The following is a 2,690-nucleotide window of genomic DNA, read 5'->3' on the forward strand; positions in this document are numbered from 1 at the left end:
CACACACAGAAGACACTCAAACACACTCACACACAGAAAGACACACAGAGAAAGACACAGAAAGACACACACACACACACACTCACACACACAGAAAGACACACACACACACACACACACACACACACACAGAAAGACACTCAAACACACACACTCACTCAAACACACACACAGAAAGACACTCAAACACACGCACACACACACACACACACACACACACACACACACAGACAGACACAGACACACACACACACACAGAAAGACACTCAAACACAGAAAGACACACTCACTCACACAGAAACACTCACACACACACTCACACACACACAGAAAGACACACACTCACACACTCTCTCACACTCACACACACACAGAAAGACACTCAAACACACACACAGACTCACACACAGACACACATTTTTAGTACTTTATTTGCGCCCACAATTAATAATAATATACATAAGGACACAAATGTCATAGATGCAAAGTTTTCTCCGACACAACTCTGAAACGTGGCCAATGCCAGTCAAACAGCTGATATTATGGGTACACACAACACCTTCTCCTCCAAATATGGCGACTGCCAATGATGGAGGACACTGAGCAGTATTTGGCAAGCTGTTTTGCGCTTGTTTTTGTAAGGCCGACAATCCTAAGACCACTAGTGACAAGCCTATGCACATGGCCTAGACTGCCAAAAATGAACACAAGTAAATGACAGTTGTAGCCCATGGAGTTAATTGTCTGTACTAGAGGGTAATATTTCACCAGCTTAGTTAAATAAGCCTCCTCTAAACTTGAGTCAAAGGTGCAGGCTACCTCCAGGATGTGCACTTTTCTACGGTGCTCATCTATTATCAAAATGTCAGGCCTGGTGGCACTTAGATCAGTAAACACAGACATTTCAGCTTCACACAAAGAGAACATATGAGGTCTAACAAAGCAATTGACATGGGTGGAGGATGTTGGTGAAAGTATAGGTGGTAAGCTTTGTACAATCAAGTTCACAATCCTGTCATGCCTGGCTATATAAAGGCTTTTATAAAAGTAGCAGCCATTTAATATATGTGACATTGTCTCAGTGAACTGTTCTTGTCCATGATGAATACATAATGATGTGTGGGTGTGTGGGTACCAGATTGACAGGTTCAGCTGGGACGGTAGAACCTGCAATCTGGCTTTGATGGCAAACGTTTGTATGTCCTCATCAATGGATGCATTATTGAAGATGATGTGGGACACAGAATGGTCAGCAGAAGGCAAGCAGGCTAGTTTGCCTTGTAGTCTTAGTCCCGTCCAGTGTTTTTGGCGTTGTCTGTGTTTTATTGCCAGCAGGGCTGCGCGACAGTTAGTGGGTGGGAGTGTGAACTCGACTCCGTCTTCCACCAAGGTGGCAGTGACGGCGATGTCCCCACTAGTAACCAATGATTCGGATGGGGCTACATTCTTTCCATTATGTGTCCAACGCAGAACGATACCAGTCCAACTACAGAGGTCGTTAAGATCCGGCCAGTCAGACCTGACACCGAACCCGATGGCGCGAGTGTCCAGTTTGCCGTTCGGTTTCCTTCTGAATCCCAGAAAGTTCGGCTCAGATTCGGAGGCGAGAGGGACTTTGCGCTTCTTAAGGTCTAATAATAGCGATGCACGGGCCATTTTCCTGACAGAGGGATCATCGTTGTTCAGCATATTTAATAAATGTGCCAACCTGGTGGCGATGTAGACCCACTCAAAATCGGGTACTCCCAAGCCCCCCTCGTGCCTACTGTGGTGGATGACGTCCCGAGTTGTGTGGGTGTTTAGGCCACTCCAGCCTCTAACTATCTGAACCGTTTGTGTCACACACACACAGAAAGACACACACACTCACTCACACACACACAGAAAGACACTCAAACACAGACACACACACACACAGAGAAAGACACACTCACACTCACACTCACAGAAAGACACACACACAGAAAGACACACACACTCTCTCACACTCACAGAGACACACAAGAAAAGACAGGACTCTGACAATGCAGCGTGTGTGTGTTTGCCAGGCTGAGAACAATCTTCCCATAGAACCATGTGGATATGAAATACACTGAGCGCCCACTTTAGGCTCACTGGATTTACTAACAACACTATTCTTCTTCCCTGTGTGTGTGTGTGTGTGTGTGTGTGTGTGTGTGTGTGTGTGTGTGTGTGTGTGTGTGTGCATAAATTGGCAAAGCACAAACTACTAATATTGGATAATCTCAATTAAATTCAAACTGGGTACTGAAGTGATTATGTACACACACACACACACACACACACACACACACACACACACACACACACACACACACACACACACACACACACACACACACACACACACACACACACACACACACACACACACACACACACACACACACACACACACACACACACACACACACACACACACACACACACACACACACACACACACACACACACACACACACACACCGCCATGTTTCTACAGTAGCACAGAACGGACAAACTTAACGGCCTTACATGTTTTTATATATAGTGGGCGTCCTGGGGAAATGCACCTGTTGGAAGACCAAGAAGAAGAAGAAGTACTATAGAATAAATAACTAAATACATCTTCACCTCATCGCTTGATATTGTGGAAAGACTTGAGACAGTCTCTCTGTCTCTCTCTCTAT

General features: G+C 45.4%; 1 protein-coding gene across 1 annotated transcript in view; it reads right to left on the reverse strand.

Moving 5' to 3' along the window:
• LOC307251844 (talin-2-like) overlaps positions 1 to 1,656 on the reverse strand; it is a gene marked incomplete at both ends in the record, with an annotated part of 52,286 nt that extends 50,630 nt beyond the window's left edge. The window contains 2 exons of the mRNA XM_080029270.1: positions 820 to 880; positions 1,136 to 1,656. Coding sequence (XP_079885396.1) covers positions 820 to 880; positions 1,136 to 1,656 — 582 coding nt within the window. The remainder of the gene's footprint in view (positions 1 to 819; positions 881 to 1,135) is intronic.
• Between the last annotated feature and the right edge of the window lie 1,034 nt (positions 1,657 to 2,690).

Source organism: Ammodytes marinus (genome assembly GCF_949987685.1).
Source record: "Ammodytes marinus genome assembly, chromosome: 1".
Taxonomy (NCBI): Eukaryota; Metazoa; Chordata; class Actinopteri; order Uranoscopiformes; family Ammodytidae; genus Ammodytes; species Ammodytes marinus.